Source organism: Rhinoderma darwinii, chromosome 4, assembly GCF_050947455.1.
Source record: "Rhinoderma darwinii isolate aRhiDar2 chromosome 4, aRhiDar2.hap1, whole genome shotgun sequence".
Taxonomy (NCBI): Eukaryota; Metazoa; Chordata; class Amphibia; order Anura; family Rhinodermatidae; genus Rhinoderma; species Rhinoderma darwinii.
The window spans coordinates 41,219,341-41,243,158 of NC_134690.1; the positions used below are offsets into that span (position 1 = coordinate 41,219,341).

Genomic DNA, 23,818 nt, shown 5'->3' on the forward strand with positions numbered 1-23,818 from the left:
GGCTACAGTTGATTCTGCAGCAGCATCAGCATTTGCAGGTAAGTCGATCTTACCTGCAAACGCCGATGCTGCTGCAGAATCAACTGTAGCCTCTGGTGCCGATGTGTCCTCGCTGGTCCGACACGATGCAGGACCGGGGTTAGGAAGTGAGTGACGTCACAGCGTGATCTCTCGAGAACACGCTGTGTCTGCACTGCCAGAAGCTGGGCGTTCTGAAGAGAAGTGGATGATAATTCTATTCATACGCCCAGCTAGTAAAAGAAGCAAAAACGCCCCGATGTACGCACATAATACACGCCCAGTTGTACTTTTACTTTTAAACACGCCCAGTTGTACTTTAGAAAGCCTCATTTACATAAATATAAAAATGGTCATAACTTGGCCAAAAATGCTCGTTTTTAAAAATAAAAAAAACGTTACTGTAATCTACATTGCAGCGCCGATCTGCTGCAATAGGAGATAGGGGTTGCAAAATCTGGTGACGGAGCCTCTTTAAAGGCTATGTAAATCTTTTGAAAGTGAATATATATATATATTATATACTTTCAAAGTTTCATAGCCTTTAAGGCTCTATGTGGGCTTGGACGTTGACTTACAGGGTAGTCACCTTTTACGTAGCCTTTAAATCATAGTATGGATGCCACTGAAATCCAGTAAACCATCCACAGCATTAATATACAGCGCGGTTGTTCTAGAGTCGCACTGTAGTCTTCCTAAGATGTGCCAGAGATGTCTCTGGGGTTTTACGTTTGTGGTGTTTGTCTTTAGGCCAATTCTGTTTCATGTGGCTCTTTTGTGGAAATACAATAGGCTTTGTATTTTTTGTCCGGTTTATTGAACTGAAGTGCGGCTGTTTACAGTCTCCTAATGAGTTTGCGCTGGCGGTATTTCTACGTAGACCTCCCACTGTCAAATTTTTATATTTGATTAGTGTTTGAATCCCGTCTCTTTGTTTCTTAAAAAAGCTTCTACCGACCAAAAAGTTTTGGGAGCCCGAAGACCCGGCCAAAGATGGACAGAAAGGGATGTTTCTTCCTGATGAATGGCGGGAGAACACGTGGGGAGCGTCTCGTAAGTTCTTCAACTTCCTAAAAGTCTTGTTTTGTGTGGTTTTGGTTATCAATCTGTGTTGCTAATGATTTATTACATTGTGTTAAGATTTGATTACTTGTCCCCAGGTCCCCCTTTTTTTTTTTTTCTCTACTTCTATTCCAGCAATTAAATGACCTTAAAGGGCACCTACCAAGGAAATGTGTGGGTCTGTAGTGTATATTTCTTCCATTTGAGTTATGCTTACAATTATAGGCTCTAAGCCTTAAGACTGAAACCGGAAGTGTTGTCATGAACGCACATCGATTTCTCTAAACTTCAGTGTTGTCTTGGGGCGATGAGACCTGTCGTCAGGTGAGCCAGTCAGTTTGGACGACCGTGGACCTCATTACAGTGTCTGAGATGTCGGCGACCCTTGATACATCTGGTTTTCAGGTCACATATACACTCACATCTGCCACTGTTCAAGGCCGTTTGGGCGTGAACATTGATGTTAATTTTGATTTTGTTTCTTCGCAGGTATATAAATATATAAACTTATGCCAGTTTTTAGGCAGTGAACGGGGCTCCCGTTTTCCCATGTTATCACCTCCGTAATTAAATGAGCTCAAAGGGGATGTCTTATGAGGACCACCATTTTCCTATACGGGCATATGGACATCATAGAGAGGAGTCTCCCGTCTGGGCCCCCCCCCCCCCCCCCCTCGATTAGCCAGAGGAGATAGCTGCTTACGATGCCTTTTCACTATAGTCCGCCATGCAGGACAAATCTGACCAGACCATTAAAAATGTCTTCTAGACTATCACAGTGATCATTATATACTGTATTATTTTAGTCTTGCAGCTACATTTTGGTTAGATTACTCGGTATTAGCGTCACTACTGCTAATCTCTCTTAATGGACTTGGTGCGTCATATTGCCTAGCTCCATTTCCAGTTTTTCTATAAATGCTCGCTATGTATGAGCCTTTTATCCCTGAATACATGTCCCTATGTACAATCTCAGATTCTTCAGATTCCAGATGTTCTAAAATACTGTAGATAAGACTTTGTTGCATTTCTCCTGCATCACTTTAATTTTTAACTTGAAAAACAATGACGTTTATTGAAGCGTTACTTATTTGTTTGGGGTCTGAACTGTATAGTCTGCAGTGTAAAGAAATGACCATCCCTTCCCAATGACTGCTTATGAGATATTACACATCATCATTAGCAATGATTTCTGAGGATGGGCACAGTTTTAAGACTCATTTAAAGGAACACCCCATGAAAAACATTGTGTTATGCCTAATACTGGGTCTGAGTGGGTGGTCCATCACTCAAAGAACCCTAAAGATAGAAATCATGCACCGCCCCTCAGGCCATGCGCTAGGTATACAAGTGTATCCGTTCTTCCTAGGGTGTTCCTTTAAACCTTCCAAAAACTTCTAACGTGACATTTCAAAAGTTTTGATCGTGGGGGCTTCAAGCACTTCTGCCGCTTCGTTTTAGTGATCGGTGAGGGTCTGACATTTTACTATGACATGCCTAAGGTTCTTTGAAAATGTACCCTTTACGCTTTAAAGGTGTTCTCCATGCATATTATATTTATGTACTATCCTTCTGATATTGATTGCCTATCCTATCGGTAGGGGTAGTCTCCAGGCATCCCCACGATTAGTGGATTTTTTTTTATGAACACCGCAGCGCCTTCAGTTAGCTGATCGGGGTACTGGAAGTCAGACCTCCGCCGATCTGATATTGATGACCTATCCTAAGAATAGTCCATCAATATGAATTGTCTGGAGAACCACTTTAAAGAGGCTCTGTCACCAGATTTTGCAACCCCTATCTCATATTGCAGCAGATCGGCGCTGCAATGTAGATTACAGTAACGTTTTTATTTTTTAAAAAAGAGCATTTTTGGCCAAGTTATGACCATTTTTGTTTTTATGCAAATGAGGCTTGTAAAAGTCCAAGTGGGCGTGTATTATGTGCGTACATCGGGGCGTTTTTACTACTTTTACTAGCTGGGCGTTCTGACGAGAAGTATCATCCACTTCTCTTCACAACGCCCAGCTTCTGGCAGTGCAGACACAGCGTGTTCTCGAGAGATCACGCTGTGTCGTCACTCACAGGTCCTGCATCGTGTCAGACGAGCGAGGACATCGGCACCAGAGGCTACAGTTGATTCTGCAGCAGCATCGGCGTTTGCAGGTAAGTTGATGTAGCTACTTACCTGCAAACGCTGATGCTGCTGCAGAATCAACTGTAGCCTCTGGTGCCGATGTGTCCTCGCTCGTCCGACACGATGCAGGACCGGGGTTAGGAAGTGAGTGACGTCACAGATCTGCACTGCCAGAAGCTGGGCGTTCTGAAGAGAAGTGGATGATACTAGTAAAAGTAGTAAAAACGCCCCGATGTACGCACATAATACACGCCCACTTGGACTTTTGCAAGCCTCATTTGCATAAATACAAAAATGGTCATAACTTGGCCAAAAATGCTCTTTTTTAAAAAATAAAAACGTTACTGTAATCTACATTGCAGCGCCGATCTGCTGCAATATGAGATAGGGGTTGCAAAATCTGGTGACAGAGCCTCTTTAAGGCCTCATGCACACGACCGTAGCCATGTGCACGGCCGTGATTTTCGGGTCGGCCTCGGGGCGGAGTGACACCCGCGAGCTGCCCGCAAATTGCGGGCAGTGCACATGGCCACGGCCATTATTTGCTCTGAGCCTGGACCGTAAAACACGGCCGTAATAAGACATGTCCGATCTTTCTGCGGTCCGGGCTCCCGGGCCATGCACAGACCGTGACAACCACGGTCGTGTGCATGGCCCCATAGGAATGAATGGGGCCTCAATTCTCCTGTGGATTTTCGGGGGAATTGCGGCCGCAAAAGCACGTTCGTGTGCATGGGGCCTAAGATCCTAATCTGAGTGGGCCAGTTCTGGTGCAAAGCCCCTTTTTGAATAAGTTTATTTTGGAATTACAGGGATACTGCCATGTCACCTTAGAATTACAAGAAGTATTTCTTTCTCATGGACTTTCCCTCTAGTAAATGTGGAATATTTATTTGCAATACATTTCAGTTTCTCTTCACTGGGAGTTTTTCTTTATATTTCCTCACAGCCGACAAGCATTTACATGGGCAAAGATTGTGAAACTGCATTCTTACGAGTGCTCCTTCACCTGCCCATGTAAAAGACCCTTTAAAGGGGTTGTCCGAGATTTAATTACTTTGCATTAATGCTTTATAATTTATAAATGTAAATACATTTGTAATATACTTACATTTTCCAAAGTGGCCCCGTTTCCAGATCCTGTTGTGGGGTACTTGACTGGTGACGTCACTATCTGCACTGGCTCTAGCCGCTTTGTTGATCTTGAATTATTTGCCTGGTATACGACACGTCACTTGTGACATGCCATGTATGGGCTGTTCTGCTTCACAGCCCATAACGCGCATGCGCTGTCACTGCTGTTCTCGCGGTCCCTGCTGTTCTCGAGATAACAGCAGGGTCCGCGTGTGCGCGTTACAACAAAACAAGTCGATATACACCACGTGACAAATTACGTGTCTTATACCCGGAAAATAATTCAAGATCAACAAAGCGGCAGAGCCAGTGCAGAGAGTGACGTCACCCGTCAAGTTCCCCACAGCAAGATCTGGAAACGGGGCCACTTTGGAAAATGTAAGTATATTACAAATGTATTTACATTTATAAATTACAAGCATTAACACAAAGTCATTAAATCTCGGACAACCCCTTTAAATGCTCTCTGTATGCACACTGACACAGGGAAGGCTTGACCGTCCCTGATTAGGACCGCTCACTGGATTCATAACCAACGTAGAGCAGGAATTCAGGTCAAGAAATTACAAGTTCTATAGATTTTTGGGAAAAGATCAGTGTATAAGTCTGCTCGGCTCCTCCTGCTGTATAACCTACTTCATGCAGATAGAGCAAAGTCTTTAAAGAGGCTCTGTCACCAGATTTTGCAACCCCTATCTCCTATTGCAGCAGATAGGCGCTGCAATGTAGATAACAGTAACGTTTTTATTTTAAAAAAACAAGCATTTTTGGCCAAGTTATGACCATTTTCGTATTTATGCAAATGAGGCTTGCAAAAGTACAACTGGGCGTGTTTAAAAGTAAAAGTCCAACTGGGCGTGTATTATGTGCGTACATCGGGGCGTTTTTACTACTTTTACTAGCTGGGCATTGTGTATAGAAGTATCATCCACTTCTCTTCACAACGCCCAGCTTCTGGCAGTGCAGACACAGCGTGTTCTCCAGAGATCACGCTGTGACGTCACTCACAGGTCCTGCATCGTGTCAGACGAGCGAGGACACATCGGCACCAGAGGCTACAGATGATTCTGCAGCAGCATCGGCGTTAGCAGGTAAGTAGCTACATCGATTTACCTGCTAACGCCGATGCTGCTGCAGAATCATCTGTAGCCTCTGGTGCCGATGTGTCCTCGCTCGTCTGACACGATGCAGGACCTGTGAGTGACGACACAGCGTGATCTGGCAGAAGCTGGGCGTTCTGAAGAGAAGTGGATGATACTTCTCATCAGAACGCCCAGCTAGTAAAAGTATTAAAAACACCCCGATGTACGCACATAATACACGCCCCGATGTACGCACATAATACACGCCCACTTGGACTTTTACTTTTAAACACACCCACTTGGACTTTTGCAAGCCTCATTTGCATAACTACAAAAATGGTCATAACTTGGCCAAAAATGCTCGTTTTTTAAAAATAAAAACGTTACTCTTATCTAGATTGCAGCGCCGATCTGCTGCAATACGAGATAGGGGTTGCACAATCTGGTGACAGAGCTCTTTAAAGGGAATGTGTCGCTAGAATTATATATATTTTTTCAGTTAAACAGTTAGTATTTAAGTGATGAAACATTGTTTTCATTTTTTCACAAGTTAGGAAATATTATAAATTAGATTCTAATTTATAACATTTCCATGTGCTGGTCACTAGAGGGAGCAATTCCCAAAATTGCAGCATTGCAATGTGGTAAAGCAAATTTGGTGGAGACACACGCTCTAGTGTCGTCACACAATGCCCCCTCCCTTATCCTGGCTAGTGCCAGGAGAAGGAGGTGGTTGAATCTTCTAATCCTCCTACACTGCATTCGCTCAGAAAATGGCGGCACATAGCGTAGGTGGATTAGATACTGTGGTAATCATGCAGTATAACACGAACATAATACATACATAACTTACCTGCTCCTGCCGCCGCTGCTGACTCCGATCCTACTCCTCGCGTCTTCGCTGCCTGGAACGTATGGCCGGAAGTCGTCATCTTACTGTCCGGCCGCGGCTTCCGGTCCACATGAAAATGGCGCCGGATGTCGCTCTGCCGAAGACCTTCCTTTTGGACTGTGTGGCGTACGCTGCAGTGAATGGAACGGCTCCCGTTCGCATTCTCTATGGGGTTGTATGTGCCGTATTCCATCTCTGTATGTCTCGTTAATCGACACATACAGAGAAGGAGAAAAAAATGGCAGCCCCCATAGAGAAGAAAAAGAAAAAAGCAAAACACAAATAAATACAATATATTTTAATAACATAGTAAAAGCAAATTTCTATATAGAAAAAATAAAATTTTGTGACACCTTCCCTTTAACGTGACAGGTTACTTTATTAATTGATTGCACTACCTTTAGAAATAATTGCAAACTGACATTTCCATTGGATTTCCGTCACTTTGAGCATTTTAGCTTCAATCTTCTATGCAGGACCGCTTTCATTTAGAGACAAAGGTAGATTTTCATTCCGATAAAAAAAAACTTGTTCTCCTCAAATATCCGGCTCAGATGATGAAATGTGTGCGGATAAAACATTTATACAGAACTGCTTATCAGTTAATAAATAAGCACTTAAAGGGGGTTTTACACGGCGATTATCGGGCAGACCAGTGTTCATAGGACGCTCGTTCCCAATAATTGTCCTGTGTAACCAGGGCAGCGATCAGCAGATGAACGAGCAAGTTCTCGATCGTCTGCTGGTTGTATCGTTTTAATTAAGTGAAATATTTTCGTTGTCGGCAGCACATCCCCCTGAAATCAGAGAGACGCGCTGCCGACATGATAATAACTTATGGGGACGAGCGATCAGAGTAACTCGCTCTCGTCCCCATCTATGTGACAGGAGCAAATGAGCGCAGATCAAAGATGTCACGTAAAATGGCCTTAAGAAAAAAAGCTGCTTCAGAATTCCTCAGAAACGAGCGCCGAAGGTTTTTTTCCTGCCTCCCATTGATTTTAATGGGAACTCAGAGGTGGAAACCGCAGCAAGAAAGGACCTGCTGCTTTTTTCCCCCGCAAGCTGCTAAAAGCCATTTGAAAAAAAAAAGGCCTTCCTCCATTGAAATCAAGGGGGCGGTGGGGGGGCGGTGGAGGGGGGGGGTCAATTTGGGAAGTTTTCTGGCACTGATTCCGAATAGGCCTAATAAAGGATTTTTTTTTTCTTAACCCCTTAAGGACGCAGCCTAGTTTTGGCCTTCCGGCTCAGAGCCCATTTTTCAAATCTGACATATTTCACTTTATGTGGTAATAACGTCGGAATGCTTAAACCTACCCAAGCGATTCTGAGACTGTTTTCTCGTGACACATTGGGCTTCATGTTCGTGGTAAAATTTGGTCGATATATTCAGTGTTTATTGGTGAAAAATTGCAAAATGTAGAGAAAATTTTGAAAAAATTGCATTTTTCAGAATTTAAATGCATCTGCTTGTAAAACAGACGGTTATACCACCCAAAATAGTTACTAGTTCACATTTCCCATATGTCTACTTTAGATTGGCATCGTTTTTTGAACATTCTTTTATTTTTCTTGGACGTTACAAGGCTTAGAACATAAACAGCAATTTCTCATATTTTTAAGAAAATTTCAAAAGCCTTTTTTTTAAGGTACCTCTTGAGTTCTGAAGTGGCTTTGAGGGGCCTATGTATTAGAAACCCTGATAAAACACCCCATTTTAAAAACTAGACCCCTCAAAGTATTCAAAACAGCAGTTATAAAGTTTTTTAACCCTTCAGGCATTTCACAGGAATTAAAGCAAAGTGGAGGTGAAATTTGCAAATTTCATTTTTCTTGCTGAATTTCAATTTTATTCATTTTTTTTTCTGTAACACAGAAGGTTTTACCAGAGAAACACTACTAAATATGTATTTTCCAGATTCTGCAGATTTTAGAAATGTCCCACATGTGTCTCTAGTGTGCTCGTGGACTAAAAGACAAGCCCTAGAAGCAAAGAAGCACCTAGTGCATTTTGAGTCCTCTTTTTTATTAGAATATATTTTAGGCAGCATGCCAGGTTTGAAGAGGTGTTGAGGTGCCAAAACAGTAGGAATCCCCCAATAGTGACCCCATTTTGGAAACTACACCCCTCAAGGAATTCATTTAGGGTTGTTGTTACCATTTTGACCGCACAGTTTTTTCACAGCACGTATTTGAATTGGGCTCTGAAATGAAAAAAATGTCATTTTTTTCCAATAAAATGTCATTTGTGATCAAAATTTCTTATTTTCACAGGGAACAAAATACCCCATTTTGTTGCCCAATTTGTCCTTAGTGTGGCAATACCCCATTTGTGGTGATAAACTGCCGTTTGGGCCCATGGGAGGGCTCAGAAGGAAAGGAGCGCTATATGTTTGTTGGAGTCCAGATTTTGTTGGATTGGTTTTCGGGTGCCATGTCGCATTTGCAGAGCCTCAGCGGTATCAAAGCAATGGAAACCCACCAAAAGTGACCCCATTTTGGAAACTACACCCCTCAAGGAATTCATTTATGGTTGTTGTTAGCATTTTGACCACACAGTTTTTTCACAGCACCTATTTCAATTGGGCTGTGACATTAAAAAAAATGAAATTTTTTCCAATAAGATGTAATTTTTTACCAAAATTTCTTATTTTCACAGGGAACAAAATACTCAATTTTGTTGCCCAATTTGTCCTGAGTGCATCAATACCCCATTTGTGGCAATAAACTGCCGTTTGGGCCCATGGGAGGGCTCAGAAGGAAAGGAGCGCTGTGTGTTCTTTGGAGTACAGATTTTGCTGGATTGGTTTTCGGGTGCCATGTCGCATTTGCAGAGCCCCAGAGGTATCAAAGCAATAGAAACCAACCACAAATGACCCCATTTTGGAAACTACACCCCTCAAGGAATTCATTTATGGGTGTTGTGACCATTTTGACCCCATAGTTTTTTCACAGAACTTATTTGAATTGGGCTGGGAATGAAAACAAAATTATTTTTTTCAAATAATATGTAGTTTTGGCAGTAAATTTCTTATTTTCACAAGAAACAAAATACCCCATTCTGTTGCGCAATTTGTTCTGAGTGCCGCAATACCCCATTTGTTGTGATAAACTGCCGTTTGGGCCCATGGGAGGGCTCAGAAGGAAAGGACCACCATTTGGCCTACTGGGGATTTTCGAGTGCGAAGTCATGTATGCAGAAGCCCCTGAGGTACCAGTACAGTTGATACCCGCAAGAAGTGACCCCGTTTTAAAAACTACACCCTTAAGGCATTCATATAGAGGTGTAGTGAGAATTTTGACCTGAGACCTACACCCCATAAACTGTAATGTGGGTTCTCCCGGGTATGGCAATACCCTACATGTGGCTGTTATCAGCTGCCTGGACACACAGCAGGGCCCAGAGGGGAAAGACGTGGGGGGATAAGCTGTGTGGAGTGCATCAGGGTAAGTAAAATTGGGGTAAATTATAAACCAAGGGATGGATGATAAATTTTAAAACACTTTCATACAGAGCTCTGGTTATTCGGGACACGTGTCACATTGATATATTGCGTCATGCATTATCGCCCTCTTATAGCAGACTTTGCACCTCTTTTGACTTTTTCCCTTCTTGCCAGTTTGGGGAACTTCCGCTGGAAAGTGTTGCCGCCCTGGTACGATGCGTGTGGCCCCGCTTCCAGAAGTACTGGGTGCCCCCCCTTCTTGGTCCCTAAAGATTAGGTTCTTGATAATCACCTCTTGAAATTCCAGGAAAGTTCCCGTCTGGCCTGCACATCGACGTAGCACGTACGCATTGTACAAAGCCATCTGTATGATGTGCCCGGCCTGCTTCTTATACCTCACCGCATGGCGCTGTAGGGCTTCAGGGCTTGATCTTACAAGTCCATCCCTCCCATGTACCTATTGTAGTCCAGGATGCAGTCTGGTTTGGGGGTGGCCTTTCCTTCATATATCCTAAACCTGTAGGTATACCCGGATGCACTCTCACAGCTTATACATCTTCACGCCATACCTTGCCCTCTTACAAGGCAGGTACTGGCGGAATTGAACCCTCCCTTTAAAATGTACCAGGGACTCATCAATAGAAATACACTTCTCGGGGGTGTATGCTTGGGAAAACCGGGCACTGGAATGGTCTAATAGGGGTCTCCGTTTATACAAACGGTCAAAACTGGGGTCATCTCGGGGTGGGCGCGGCTCATTATCAGTATAATGTAAGAAGCGAAGTATTGCCTCATTTATTTATTTTTTTAGGTTCCAGTTCAGTTCTGAAGTTGCTTTGAGGGGCCCATATATTAGAAATCCCTATGAAATACCCCATTTTAGAAACTAGACCCCTCAAAGTATTCACAACAGCATTTAGAAAGTTTATGAACCCTTTAGGTGTTTCACAAAAATTTAGAGCAAAGTAGAGGTGAAATTTACATTTTTTTTTTGTCAGAAAATCCTCTTTATACCATTTTTTTTATAACACAAAAGGATTTATCAAAGAAACGCAAATTAATACGTATTGCCCAGATTCTGCAGTTTTGAGAAATATCCCACATGTGGCCCTAGTGCGGTAATGGACTGAAGCACCGGCCTCAGAAGCAAAGGAGCACTTAGTGGATTTTGAAGCCTCTTTTTTATTAGGCACCATGTCCGGTTTGAAGAGGTCTTGTGGTGCCAAAACATTTGGAACCCCCCAAAAGTGACCCCAATTTGGAAACTAGACCCCTTGAGGAATCCATTGTAGTTTTCTTGGGGTGCATGCGGCTTTTTGATCAGTTTTTATTCTATTTTTAAGTGGCGTGGTGACTAAAAAACAGCAATTGTACGATTGTTTTTTTTTTCGTTTTTTTTTACAGCGTTCACCGTGCGCTATAAATGACATATTCACTTTATTCTGCGGGGCGATACGATTACGGCGATACCAGATGTTTATAGTTTTTTTTTATGTCTTATGGCGTTTGCACAATAAAATACGTTTTGTAAACAATCATTCACTTTTTGTGTTACCTTATTCTAAGAGCCAGAACGTTTTTATTTTTCAATCAATAAATCCGTGCGAGGACTTGTTTTTTGCGTAACGAACTGTAGTTTCCATCAGTACCATTTTTAGGTACATGCGACTTTTTGATCTCTTTTTATTCCATTTTTTGGGATGTGAAGTGACCAAACAATTGTGATTGTGGTACAGTTTATTATTATTTTATTTTACGGCGTTCACCGTGCGGGATAAATAATGAAATAATTTTGTAGTTCAGGCCGTTACGGACGCGGCAATACCAATTATGTATAGTTTATTTGTTTGTTTATATATTTTTATTAATAATAAAGGACTGATAAGGGAAAAGGGGGGATTTTTACTTTTAATACTTTTAAAACTTTTATTTTCTTATTTTTACACATCTTTTTTTAACTTTTTTTTCACTTTATTACTTTGTCCCACTAGGGGACATGAGGGCAGGAGGCCCTGATCGCTATTCTAATACACTGCACTACATGCGTAGTGCAGTGTATTAGAACTGTCAGCTACTCACTGACAGCAAGCATAGTGGGTCCTGACGTTGTCAGGACCCACTAGGCTTCCGTCTATGGCATAGCCGGACGCCATTGTTTGGTGTCCGGTTGCCATAGTCACCATCGCCGGCCGCTATCGCGTAGCAGGCCGGCGATGGCAGCTTAACCCATAAAAAGCCGCGATCTCTATAGAACGCGGCTTTTAAGGGGTTAATCAGCGGGGACACAGCGATCGGTCCCCGCTGTAGGAGCTGTGACAGCTGCTGAACAAGACAGCAGCGTCACAGCTCCTGTATGTGTCGGGAGGACGGCCGAAATGGCCGTTACTCCCGAGACGTACTATTACGGCATGGAGCGCGAACGATACAGCTGCCATGACGTAATAGTACGTCAAGGAGCGGGAAGGGGTTAAAGTGAAGCTCCACCTTGTAAACTCATTTTAAAGGGATGCTCCAGGCAAGATTGACACACTTTTTCTTAGTGTAGGGCTTGAGGGGTGGTGCATGACGCGGGTTTAGAGCAAGAGGATCCCTGTTTCCTGTCCCCACCTCAGGACTTTTTTTTTTTTTTCTCTACATTTTTTTGCTCATGTTTTTGTTTAGGAAGTACAAACAAAACCCCAAAAATACAGACGTCATAAGATGCTATAGACAAGTTCTGTTTTTATTCTCTTGTAGACCATTCCATGTCGCAACCGATTATGGTCCAGAGGAGACCCGGACAAGGCTTTCAGGGAAATCATGATGTCAACTCTGTGCTGTCTCCACGCTCGGAAAGCGGAGGTCTGGGAGTGAGCATGGTGGAATATGTCTTGAGTTCTTCGCCGGCAGATAAACTCGACCCAAGATTCCGGAAAGGAGCCTACGTGAGTGTTGTATAGAGACCTGAAAGTGTGGATTTTCAAGAGGTTATTTGGTTCTTTAAAATGGATGGCCTTACCTCCGGATCGGCCATCCATATAAGACCGGTGGGGGCCCCCCTGCCGATCAGCTGTTTTAGAAATCTTCCGCATGCCTGGAAACCACTGCAGATTTTTACATAGTTTGCGGGTTTGTTAATACCCCATTTATTTTCATGTTGTACTATCCTTTGTTGCGTTATCCGCATACCAAAATTATGCTTCAAATTTGCTATGTACAGCCTTAGATTACAGCTAGACGTATATTTGGGCCTTTTCAGTGGAAACTCCATGCAGCAGTTGACTGAGAGATGGGACTGTTGTTTCTGCTGACTTAAGTAACTTGCAGGGTATATTTACATGGATAAAAAAAATGTGACGCGGATTTGCAGAAATCCGAGTCTGAACCTCATTTGAGCTGCTACTAATCCACTTGCGGGTGCGTGTTTCGCACGGAATCCGCGTCAAGATGTGATGTCACTCAGTGCAGTATTTCCAGCGTGAAAAAAAATTAGTACTGTTCCTCCCAGCTGCACGATTGCCGTGATGAGCATTTTGAATGGAGCGGCGGTTGTGCATTTCCATTGTCGCTCCATTTAATGTCTTTGGGGCTGACGGAGACAGCAGAGTACATTGATTGGCTGTTTCCGTCATTCACATAGACTTTTAAATGGTGCGGCAGCGGATATGCACCACTGCCGCTCCACTCTAAATCCTCCTCACTGCAGTGAGCAGGAACGGGGGTCCTATAGATTAATGCGGGGCCCCCAGCGGTCATAAATGTATCACCTATCCTGTGCATAGGGGGTAAATGATAACTGGGAAAACACCTTTAAAATAAAAAAAAGAATATCTGCATAAAATATTTAGATTGACTTATTACATTTGCATTCCGGTTGTGAGTTTTTTCCCAGTTTACACGACGTGGTTGAATGTTTATCTACAGGGTGCTAGAGACTGTGATCTAGATGGACCAGAGAAAGGAGAGCAGAAAGGTAAAGCTCCATTTGAAGAGGACAAGAAACGTGATCTCATGTCCGCTGATGGTGACGAAGTCTCCAAATTAAATGGCCGAGGACTTCCTAATGGGATCGATGCAGACTGCAAAGAATTTAAGTAAGCGTGAACATTTTATCCTTTTGAAGACTTGCACAAAAATGAAGTATTCCATCTTAGACATTTATGGCATGTCCATGGGATAAGCCATAAAGGTGTAACAGATGCGGATCCCAGCACTTGTTCTCGAGAGCAGGGGTCACCCGACTCTTCCCGTCGCATCCAGTTACTGAATCAATAGAGAGGTGGCCATGCATGAATAATGCAAACAGCCGCCCTTTATAAGACTAGGGCTCAATGTGACACGAAGGAGCTAGTAAAATCACCGGCGGCGTCAATCGTAAAAAAAAAAAAATTCCAAGGAATCCGTCCAATTTTTCAAACTTTATGCCATAGTGAAACGTTAAAGTCGGCAGCAAGACCCAGTAGTGCTACGATTTAATGTTGCCATGGAGCTATGGTTAAAGAGTTCTCACAATCTGATATTTATTTGATGTTAAGTTTCTTCTGTATTATTTGCCGTGATTAGAGACTTTTTTTTTCCTTTTGTGTGTGTGTTACATTCTAGTCGCACTCCAGGAAGTCGTCAATCTTCTCCAACAGAAATAGCTGAGAGAATTGTCCAGAACCAAAATGTGACTGAGGGGTTAGGGCAGCTTTCAAATCCTATGGTCAACAAGCCCCTCACAGATGAGTTTGCAAGTGAAGGACAGAACCTGGATGGCATAGAACAAGTTGGCTTGGATTCTCTGCAATTTGACTATCCTGGAAACCAACTACCAATGGACTCTGCAGGAGGTGGCGTTGGACTGTTTGACTACAACACCCAGCAGCAGGTTAGTCCTCTAGTCCTATTACTATTGGTTGCCTAATTTAACATGGCACTTTTTTGTATGAACTTATCAAAGCTTTCAATGCTCTGCAGGACTACCACTCCTGCAATGTCTTAATTTAGTAATGTACGTTTTTCCTGAAGCGAATGGATAATTGCGGATTTTGTTTTTTACCCCTTAGCTCTTTCAGAGGCCTAATGCATTAACAGTGCAGCAATTAAATGCAGCCCAGCAACAGCAGCAGCAACAGCAACAATATGCATTGGCAGCAGCGCAACAGCAGCACCTTGGTATGTGATTATTATTTTCATCTCCGATTCCATTAGTCTGTTGTATTCATATACATAGGTTACAGTGCCATAACATTAGCCTAAATATATTGTATGTCTAGGCCAATGTTAGACATAGTAGCCATTTTTTAACAATAAGCACTGGGTAGCCAAGGGGTCCCCACTATAACCCAAAGCTGCCCAATCACAGAGGGAACCCTTGGCAGATGAAGTCACCAGGATGTGATTTCTCGGCTAAATATGGTGGTCCGTGCTGACACGGAGGCAGCCTTTTTTTTTTTTTTTAAATGTATTTTAGGATGTATGGCTGCATGTTCTTGTCAATATTTCTCCTAACTCCTGTGGGCACGAACGCTGTGTCTTCAGGGGCATTTGGATGTTAATTTACTTAAGGAGCGGGTCAAGCTGATCACACTTATGAATTGTCCTCTTCATAGGTGATCAGGGTCGAACCACTGGGACCCCTCTCAAATGTTAGAATGAGAAGCCACAGTCCCATGTCCCTAAACCGGCTTTACTGCACTTAGGAGGAGTTTCAGCGGTTGAGCATGTGCGCTGCAGGTTTGCGATGATATTGAGTTCTCCTAGTCCAGCGGTTTTCGGGGATCCCATTGGTTTAGCACCCATCAATCTAACATTTATTCATACTTCTGCACTTGGAGCTTGTATGTGGCGCTGATGATTTGTCATCTAAGATCACGAATGTCTCTGGATGATTAAGCTGTTCTTTGTTTTCTGAATTGACGTGCTTCTGGCCTTTTACTCGTGCTTCATGTGTCATGATTTTAATAAAGCTTTCTTTGTCTTGCAGCAGGTATGTTCTCTGCAGGCTTGGCCCCAGCTGCCTTTGTGCCAAACCCTTACATCATTAGCACTGCTCACCCTGGCACAGATCCATACACAGCCGCTGGTCTTGCTGCATCTTTAGGTATGTAGGTGCATGTTAGGTTTTGCATTAGTCCCCTGTAATTACTTACTGACTAATCCTTTATTTACATGTACTATGCAATTAGGTCTTCTTTATATTGAACCCATTCCCTCAGAACAATTATCACATCAATTTTCTTTATAGAAATTAAACCTGTATTGCTAATCCATACTCCCCCTTTTTATTTTAATGCAATCGGCTAAGTGAGACCTCTATAAAGCGATCCTCTGGTCCCGCAGCAACATTTTAAATATGATGGGGTGTATGCAATAATATTACCTGGTTCCCTCCAGCTGTGCCCCCTCTGCTGTAGAACAGCTGTTTTAATGGCCCTTCTGTGTTCTTTGAACATGGCTGCTTCACTTCTTAGACTAAAAGTCTGAGACGCTCCCACTGTTCTCGTATTGGCTCGAGCTGCTCACGTGAGCAGGTCTTCCCAATCTGAAAACATAGGGAGTGTCTTCGGCTCGGTCTGGAAGCGCTGTGGCCGTTTTGAGACAACAGAGGGCACCAATGGCGGATCCACGGCATAAGTGTGCTGCTGGAGGGCACTAGGTGATATTACTCCATATATCCCATGATAATTTGGGCCTGAGACCGGAGGGTCACTTTAAGTGATAACTAATGCAGCTTTTTATCTGTGCTTCACAGGACCTGCGGTTGTACCACCACAATATTATGGTGTACCCTGGGGAGTGTATCCAGCTGGATTGTTCCAGCAGCAAGCTGCTGCCGCTGCTGCAGCCTCTGCCGCTAACAGCAACAACCAGCAGGCAGCATCACAAGCAAACCAGGGTCAGCAACAGGTAATGAATGAACTGACATAATTTAATCCAAATTAAATGAGTCATGTAAACTGGAAGTAAAACATTCCGCTAATGTGTGCATGCATTAGCATTCTCTGTGCTTTTCTTTGGCTGGGTTCACACATTGCATTTCCCCACCAAAATTCCACAATAAAGTACAGAATAATGTAATGGTAGTTAATGGGGTTTTAACAAAATCATATTGCAACTGGGCGTGTTCTTACTTTTTGCCAACTGGGCGTTGTATAGAGGAGTGTATAACGCTGACCAATCAGTGACTAATCAGCGTCATACACTTCTCATTGTTCCAGCCCAGCTTCTTTCACTGCACAATCACGCTGGAACAATGAGAAGTGTATGATGCTGATTGGTCAGCGTCATAAACATAAAAACACGCCCAGTTGGTCATTAAGAAACGAATTAGCATAAATCTAAAATTGCTCATAACAAGAGTGTCCTTCTGGCCACAGTTGGGCTGTCTTTTTTTTTTTCTTTCTTTTTTTTCCCTCGGGTGTAAAAACGTACTATGCTACGCTGTGCCGTTCTGAGGGATCCTACTAAAAAAAAAAAAAAAGTATACTGCATGGTATACTTTTTTTTTTTTTTTTTTTTTTTTTTTTTTAACATAAGGGGCTTCGTGTGGTGGATGCTACTGGAGTCCCCAGGAAGAGCATGAAGTAGCACTCACACCGGGGATTATATATGGACAGTGATATCAGGGTCTCCCTCTAGGAGTGTGGATTCCCTGGCCTAATTGTCTGCAACACACTGGCCTTGGATTCCAGTATATCAAAGTCACTCTCCATATATGGACAGTGATGTCTATCTCCTCCAGGAGCGGAATACCTGGGCAGAGCGTCGGCAGCGCTCTGGCAGGACATTCTCGCATTACAAAGTCGATAACGTCACTGTCAGTATATGGACCATGACGTCAAGGGCTTTCCCAAGGCAGGAGTACCCGGCCAGAGCGCTAGCAATGCTCTGGACAGGGGCTCTGTAGCTGAAAGCCCCTTGCATCTCTGTCCATATATGTACAGTGTCGTCAGAGGATTCTCCGAGCACAGCGCTTCAAGTACCGCTGTGCCTGGAGAGTCCAAGTGACGTATTCCACTGTAGGCCTATACGGTGGGATACGTCGCTACCTTCCGTCAAAGGTGTTCGTCAGGACTCCTCCCGATGTATACCTCCAACAGAAGGGTTAAAACTCAGTCTGAATCAGGCCTAACTCTGAAATTCATGGAGTCCAAGCCATGAATATTGAGTAAGAATATAAAAAGACTCCCTTCACTCGATGGAGATTCACTATAAGATTATTTTCTATGTAATACGTGGAGCCTTGAAATTATTGAGTAAACGCAAACTTATATCAACACATGCAGTCTTTGGCTATGTTCACACGGGGTCTTTTGCCGAGTTTTTTGACGCGGAAACCGCGTCGCAAAACTCGGCAGAAACGGCCCGAGAACGCCTCCCATTGATTTCAATGGGAGGCGTCGGCGTCTTTTTCCCGCGAGCAGTAAAACTGCCCGCGGGGAAAAGAAGCGACATGCCCTATCTTTGGGCGCTTCCGCCTCCGACCTCCCATTGACTTCAATGGGAGGCAGGAGAAAACGTGTTTTATGCCCGCGGCGCTCAATGGCCGCGGGCGAAAAACGGCGCGATAATTGCTGTTCACACGGAGTATTTTGGGGGAGGAATATCTGCCTCAAAATTCCGTTTGGAACTTTGAGGCAGATATTCCTCCCCCAAAATACTCCGTGTGAACATAGCCTTTGTTTGGGATTTTGAATCTGGTTCCATAGTGTATATTTTACAGTGTGTCAATCCAGCCCAAGTCGGTCACAGAGGCAAGTTACCTTGGTTAAAAATAATACAAGCAGCATTACCTAATATTGTCATGAAACCTGCTAACCTAACACAGTCCCATGTGACCATACAATACACTATTAGATTGCAGGTGAGATGTATAGAGTTGTAGAACAATTATTCTACTATATTTGTAACCAGACTAGTGCTATTATTTAACAAAAATTAATGTTTTTAGGTTATGCGGGCTGCAGCCAACCAGCGGCCACTCACTCCCAGCCAAGGACAGCAGGGACAACAGAATGACTCTCTTGCAGCTGCAAATTCTGCACTTGCATTCGGACAAGGTCTGGCTACCAGCATGTCAGGTATAATAAGTTCATATAGGCTTCTGGCTGTAATATTGCAGTGGTGAAATGTCTTCATTTTTCCTGTTTCAGGGTACCAAGTTCTGGCTCCTACTGCCTATTATGATCAGAATGGGGCTTTGGTGGTTGGTCCGGGGGCAAGAGCAGGGCTGCGCCTTGTGGCATCCACACCAGTCCTCATCAGTCCTGCAGCTGCACAAGCTGGTACGTGTATGTGACAGATTGCTGAAATGTTGCAAGTGTTAATGCATGTATACAAAAGAAGTACGGGTTAACCTGCTTCTGAGAATCAAATGTTATGCATGAAATTATTTGACTGATCTCGAATTCACCTTCTGACCTGCTATTCTTTCCTGACAGCAGCTGCAGCGTCTGCCACTGGTGCCAACAACCTTACAGCAGCCACAAATGGCATCTTCCGCCAACTGGCCCCTCAGCAGCAGCAACAACAACAGCAGCAGCAGCAGTCCCAGCCTAATGCCAACCTCCATTCCAGCTCATTCTATGGGAATAATTCCCTAAACAACACCTCCCAGAGTAGCTCTCTATTTTCACATGGACCTGGACAACCCGGAAACGCATCTCTTGGGTTTGGAAACAGCAACTCTCTGGGTGCAGCTATTGGCTCTGCCTTTGGAGGCTTTGGATCATCAGGTAAGTACCAGACGTTATGGTTAAGTTAACGTTGCGATGCTTTTATTGGAGAGGGTTTTGTAGATGGACACAAGTCCGGTTGTATTTTGTTCTCCTTCTACATGACAATTAGAAGACAGAGGTGGAAGCAAGTAAGCTTTTAAATGTTGTTCTACCCCATTTCACCAAAAGTTATTCTGCCATATATTTGAAACATCCGTTTTTGCTAGAATCTGTACCTTGTAATTGAATATTGTGTTTGCAACAATCATGTATCTGCTGCAAGGATCTGTATAATTAATACTAATTCCTAAATTGCCTATTCACAATAAATTAATCGACTTTTCCCAGAAAACAGATGATGGGTGTGATGGAGGGCTAGGCATTTTGGATTTCAACATGCCCAATCATTTGTTCTGTTAGATGATATGTATTGAAATTGATGGCCTATCCTTAGGATGTAAGGGCGCGTGCAAGTACGCACGGAGAGAAGAACCATGAAGAGGCTGCAATTGTCGTACGAGCGCCACAGCCGCTTCAGTCAGCTGACTGGCGAGGGTGCAGACAGTCAGACCCCCACCGATCTAATATATGAAGGCCTGTCCTAAGAATAGGCCGTCAATTTAAAAAAACAGTTTAATGCAAAGACTTGATAGTTTTTAATAAAATATGGAAATACACAAACTAATATTTATCATGATATGAATAATTTTCCTCATGCATTGCCCCACTGGACTTTTCTCAGCTGGCAGTGAAGAAAACCATGTGACTCTTGATTTTATTTGGTCTTTAGTGGTAAATGCTACAAAGTGTCACACCAGCAGATTTCCATTGGTCAGAACCGATATTTTTTAAAGATACTCTGTGACCACATTATAAATTATAAGTGGCCTATCTTCTACATGATGTGATTGGTGCTGTAATGTAGATTACAGCAGTGTTTTTTATTTAGAAAAACTCATTTTTGGCGGAGTTATGACCTATTTTAGCTTTATGCTCATGACTTTCTTAATGCCCAACTGGGCGTGTTTTACTTTTTGACCAAGTGGGCATTGTGGAGAGAAGTGTATGACGCTGACCGATCAGTGACCAATCAGCATCATACACTTCTCCCCATTCATTTACACAGCACATAGTGATCTTACTAGATCACTATGTGCAGCCACATACACACACACTAACGTTACTCAAGTGTCCTGACAGTGAATAGACATCACTACCAGCCAGGACGTGATGTTTATTCAGAATCCTGACACTTCGCTAACGTTTGTGTGTGTGATTTACAGCACAGCACATCGAGATCACGCTGGGCTGACATTTAAAGCGTAAATGACTGAGATTACGCTGTAAATGACAGCCCAGCGTGATCTCGCTGTGCTATAAATCACACACAAACGTTAGCGAAGTGTCAGGATTCTGAATAGACATCACATCCTGGCTGGTAGTGATGTCTATTCACGGTCAGGACACTTGAGTAACGTTAATGTGTGTGTATGTGGCTGCACATAGTGATCTAGTAAGATCACTATGTACTGTGTAAATGAATGGAGAGAAGTGTATGACGCTGATTGGTCACTGATCGGTCAGCGTCATACACTTCTCTCCACAACGCCCACTTGGTCAAAAAGTAAAACACGCCCAGTTGGGCATTAAGAAAGTCATGAGCATAAAGCTAATATAGGTCGTAACTCCGCCAAAAATGATCGTTTTTCTAAATAAAAAAAACACTGCTGTAATCTACATTACAGCACCGATACAATATAGGTCACTTATAATGTGGTGACAGAGCCTATTTAAGTACTATAGACAAAATGATAATAAAATAGTTTGGTTCACTAATGATAGTTTTTTTTTTTTTTTTTAAATGTTCAGTGTTTTAAGGCTGGGATGTGTTCTTTGCCGTGAAAATGCTGCAGTTTTGCCACTATTCGTGACAACTTGTTAACCCCAGCCTAATTATCCTACTTAAAGGGAACCTGTCACGTCGAACATGGTGTCCAGTTTTTCAGGAATTATGTTGTAGAACAGGAGGAGCTGAGCAGATTGCTATATAGTTTTGTGGGAAAAGGTTCAGAATAACTTGTAATCTATTCATTTAAATCAATGCACCTTGTGGGCTAAAGAGTCTAGTAGCCGGTCTCAACCATTGATTGACAGCCTTTCCTGGATTAGTATGCATACAGAGATGGCTGCTAATCACGGAGTTAGACCGCCCACTGGACTCTTAGTCAACCGTGAGTAGGAGGTTAAATAATTACAGGTTGTCCGGAACCTTTTCCTACAAAGCTATATATCAATCTGCTCAGATCTTCCTGCACTATAATGTTTCCCGCAAATAGGACAGCAGGTTTGACGTGACATGTTCCCTTTTTAACTTACATATGTATAGCTCCACAACAATTCACAGTTTAGATCTACGTTTACCGTGAAGGAACTTTTTTAAGTTTTCCACTTAACATACACGGCTGCATTCAGAATTCTGGTTAAAGAGGCTCTGTCATCAGATTCTCAAATCCCTATCTCCTATTGCATGTGATCGGCGCTGCAATGTAGAGAACAGTAACGTTTGGTTTTTTTTGTTTTTTTAAAACGTTCATTTTTGGCCAAGTTATGAGCTATTTTATATATATATGCAAATGAGGTTTGAAATGGACAACTGGGCGTGTTTTTTTTTTGTTATGTCCAACTGGGCGTGTTTTTTTTTTTGTTATGTCCAACTGGGCGTGTATTGTGTTTTTAACTGGGCGTGTTTACTTGTTTTACTAACTGGGCGTTGTGAATAGAAGTGTATGATGCTGACGAATCAGTGACCAATCAGCATCATGCACTCTTCTCCATTCATTTACACAGCACATAGTGTTCTTACTAGAACGATGTGCAGCCACACACACAAGTGTCCTGATAATGAATATACATGACCTCCAGCCTGGATGTCATGTGTATTCAGAATCCTGACACTTCTGAATCTTTTCTGTGAGATTTCCAGCAAGGGAAACGAAATCTCGTTTACCTCGTAATCTCGCGAGATTACGTGTGGTTTGCTGGAATCTCACAGAAAAGATTCAGAAGTGTTCAGGATTCTGAATACACATGACATCCAGGCTGGAGGTCATGTGTATTCATTATCAGGACACTTGATTCTGTGTATGTGGCTGCACATCGTTCTCGGGATGCTGCAGTGTAAATGAATGGAGAGGAGTGCATGATGCTGATAGGTCACTGATTCGTCAGCGTCATACACTTCTATTCACAACGCCCGGTTAGTGAAACAAGTAAACACGCCCAGATAAAAACACAATACACGCCCAGTTGGACATACGAAAAAAAACACGCCCAGTTGTCCATTTCAAAGCTCATTTGCATATATATAAAATAGCTCATAACTTGGCCAAAAATGAACGTTTTAAAAAAACAAAAAAAAAAACGTTACTGTTATCTACATTGCAGCGCCGATCACATGCAATAGGAGATAGGGATTTGAGAATCTGGTGACAGAGCCTCTTTAAATTTTGGAGAATCTCACTGCTGCCACCTTCTGGTTCAGTGCGTCTGTACAGATCATATCTTGCTACTGGTTATGGTGGTAGTCTACCATAACACTGCATTATATGGTCCCAGTTAGTCATTTGACTGCATTTTTTTTTGTTTTGTTTAATCTTTATTAACTTTTGGGTTGATTTTGTGTTGTTTTTTTTTGGGGGGGGGGGGGGTTTTCATACTCCGCATTTTGGATAAAAATTAAATTTAAAATTATATTTCTCCTAATTATCTTTGTACCATTACACTGATCACATACTGTAAGATCCCCTTAACGACCGGTGTATAGACTTTTTATGTTGGCAGTTCGCTGTAGTTTTTCGGAGGAGCAGCCTCTTCAAGTCAGCACTTCAAAAGAAGTTTTCCTGCATCGGGTTGCTAACAGCCTCGGGCTTCAGGGCATCGATCATAGACCACTAGCAGCGGTCTCGGATCATATTTAACCCCTCAAATGTAGCGGTCAATTGTAGTTTTAGAGGGTGGGGGCTCCGTGTCTCACCCCACCGGCACCCCACGATGCGATCATGGGGTGCCGATGGTTTCTATGGCAGCGAGGGCCTAACAGACCTCCAGGTCTGCCTTTAGAAAATGCCTGTTAGGCCATACCAGAGGCATGGCCTAACAGATGCCTGTCCGTTTTATACTGACAGGCAATAATACACTGCAATACAGAAGTATTGCAGTGTATTATAAAAGCGATCAGAAGATCGCTCAGTAAAGTCCCCATGCAGCACTAGTAAAAAAACGAAATAAAGTTTGTAATAAACAAACAATTAAACACCCACTTTTTCCCTTCAAATAATACTTCATTATGAAAAAGTTACACCTATTTG

General features: G+C 42.9%; 1 protein-coding gene across 4 annotated transcripts in view; it reads left to right on the forward strand.

Moving 5' to 3' along the window:
* PUM2 (pumilio RNA binding family member 2) overlaps nt 1-23,818 on the forward strand; it is a 75,522-nt gene that overhangs the window by 27,637 nt on the left and 24,067 nt on the right. For 2 of the 4 annotated variants that reach the window (XM_075861057.1, XM_075861060.1), the window contains exons 4-13: nt 966-1,071; nt 12,508-12,695; nt 13,675-13,844; nt 14,353-14,620; nt 14,799-14,907; nt 15,719-15,835; nt 16,487-16,641; nt 18,686-18,815; nt 18,888-19,019; nt 19,176-19,469. In XM_075861057.1, the coding sequence (XP_075717172.1) occupies nt 966-1,071; nt 12,508-12,695; nt 13,675-13,844; nt 14,353-14,620; nt 14,799-14,907; nt 15,719-15,835; nt 16,487-16,641; nt 18,686-18,815; nt 18,888-19,019; nt 19,176-19,469 (1,669 nt within the window). The remainder of the gene's footprint in view (nt 1-965; nt 1,072-12,507; nt 12,696-13,674; nt 13,845-14,352; nt 14,621-14,798; nt 14,908-15,718; nt 15,836-16,486; nt 16,642-18,685; nt 18,816-18,887; nt 19,020-19,175; nt 19,470-23,818) is intronic. The other 2 variants (XM_075861059.1, XM_075861058.1) reach the window with 2 other exon arrangements.